At 60.1% G+C, this 2,024-nt stretch overlaps 1 protein-coding gene across 1 annotated transcript in view; it reads right to left on the minus strand.

The window, feature by feature from the left end:
• MATN1 (matrilin 1) overlaps positions 1 to 1,530 on the minus strand; it is a 5,788-nt gene extending 4,258 nt beyond the window's left edge. The window contains exon 1 of the mRNA XM_034645125.1: positions 298 to 1,530. Within this exon, the coding sequence (XP_034501016.1) occupies positions 298 to 433 (136 nt within the window). The 5' untranslated portion in view covers positions 434 to 1,530. The remainder of the gene's footprint in view (positions 1 to 297) is intronic.
• Between the last annotated feature and the right edge of the window lie 494 nt (positions 1,531 to 2,024).

A 2,024-nucleotide genomic window follows, 5' to 3' on the forward strand; every position in this document is an offset into this window, starting at 1 on the left:
GGCTCCGGCTTCTGGCCTCAGCAACCCCCAAGACTGGCCCTTGCAGCATGCGTGGTCCCCGAGAGTGGCCTGGGAGCTGAGGAGCTCCAGGGAAGGCTCTGAAGCTGCAGAGAAAGGCCCACCCCTGTCCCTCAAGAGAACAGACTGAGGATCACCCCTGCCCTGACCCTTATGAATGTCACCATTGCTGTGGGCTCCCGTGCCAGCCTGCTGCCACCCACACCTTCCTGCCTACCCCCCGTCCCCGGCCCATGCAGGATCCCACTTAACTTCTGCTCATCTCAGTGCCCAGTGCTCAGTGCCACTCACCCAGCGTCCCCCACCTCACGTGGACCCCCTCACCTCCGGCCTGGGGGGTGAGGCCCAGCGCGCACGGGGCCTGGAGCAGGAGGAGGCCGCACAGCACGAGGCTGACGCCAGAGAGGAGCCTCATGGTGCTGGCAGCGCGGGCAGCAGCCGGCACAGTAGCTGGGGGCCAGTGGGGTCCCAGTCTTATCAACCTCGCTGCCCGGCCTCCCAGCCAGGCGGCCCCCACTGACGCGGGCCCCTAGCCCCCTTGGGGGGCGTGGCCCGAGCTGAATGGAGGTGTGTGTGCCCAGAGAGGGAGGGAGCGGCCTGGCCGGGCTCAAGAGGCCCCTCCAACCACAAGGGCTCCTTTGCCTGCAGAAGCAGCCAGAACGGCAGCTGGAACTCAGGCAGTCTCAGGTGGGTGGAGGGTGGCTCCTCCAGGGGCTGGAGCCTGCCCTGACCCAAAGCTGCCACTCCCAGCCCAGGGAAAGCCCAGCCCCATGGCCTCAAGCCCCGGCCCTGCCCTGCACCCTCACCCCACGCCCCCCCCCCACTTCTCTCACCTGCATCAATTTCCTCACCCAGCTGGCTGGCCCTGCCCCACCTTGGCCGTCCCCTGCCTCTCCACTTTCTCCCTGCTGGATATCCAAGCTGCCCTCCAGGCCTCTGTGCAGGGAGGGTCCCCCGCCCCGAGGGCCCTTCCCTCTGGTTCACTCTCTGCCTAATGGGATCTTTCAAGATCATCGCAGGAACTAACCTGTGTGCGTGTGCGGGGCAGCGGAGGGGACGGTTAGGAGCACAGACTTGAAGCCAGATTACCGGGTGTGCCGTATGTTTGTTACCTGTGTGACCGTGGGCCAGTTGCTTCACCTCTCTGAGCCCACCTCCTGGGGTGGATGAGAGGAGCAGGATTACATGAGCGGTCTCACTTAATTCCCTTGACAACCCCGTGACGCAGCTGCTATTATCACCCCCACTTTCCAGAAGAAGGACAGAAAACAGAGAGATGAAGTAACTTGTCTGAAGTCACACTGCTAAGAAGTATAGCCAGAGGCGCCCGGGTGGCTCAGTCCGTTAAGTGTCCGACACCGAGTTTCAACTCGGGTCATGATCTCAGGGTCGTGGGATCGAGCCCCAAGACAGCTCCATGCTCAGTGGGGGATCTGCTTGAGATGCTCTCTCTCCCTCTGCCCCAACCACCCCCGTGCCCCTGCACACATGCGCACATGCTGTCTCTCTCTCTAAAATAAATAAATAAATCTTTTTTAGAAGAGGAGGAAGAATCATTGCCAGAATAGGGCCCCNTGCACACATGTGCACATGCTGTCTCTCTCTCTCTAAAATAAATAAATAAATCTTTTTTAGAAGAGGAGGAAGAATCATTGCCAGAATAGGGCCCCAGGCCAGTGCTCTCAGCCTCCCTGCTTGCTTGGGTGGAGCCTGGCAGAGCTCCCTTCTCCATGCCCACCTCCCCCCTACTCTTCCAGGATTAGGACCCCCTTCCCGTGCTTCCATCACCACAAGCCTCACCCAGGAGCTGGTAAGAGTCTGATTGATTCATCCCTGCATCTGGGCTCAGCCCAGAGTCTGCATTGGAAGGCAAAAATAAAGGCTTGTAAATAAAGGAACGTCACCAGGAATGGCCCTGCTGCTGCATGTAGGTCCAGTAATTGATGGGATAACATGAAAAGAGCCTGGGCTTGGCCAACCAAGAGACCGGGGTTCAGGTCTCCATC

Source organism: Ailuropoda melanoleuca, chromosome 2 (assembly GCF_002007445.2).
Source record: "Ailuropoda melanoleuca isolate Jingjing chromosome 2, ASM200744v2, whole genome shotgun sequence".
Classification (NCBI taxonomy): domain Eukaryota; kingdom Metazoa; phylum Chordata; class Mammalia; order Carnivora; family Ursidae; genus Ailuropoda; species Ailuropoda melanoleuca.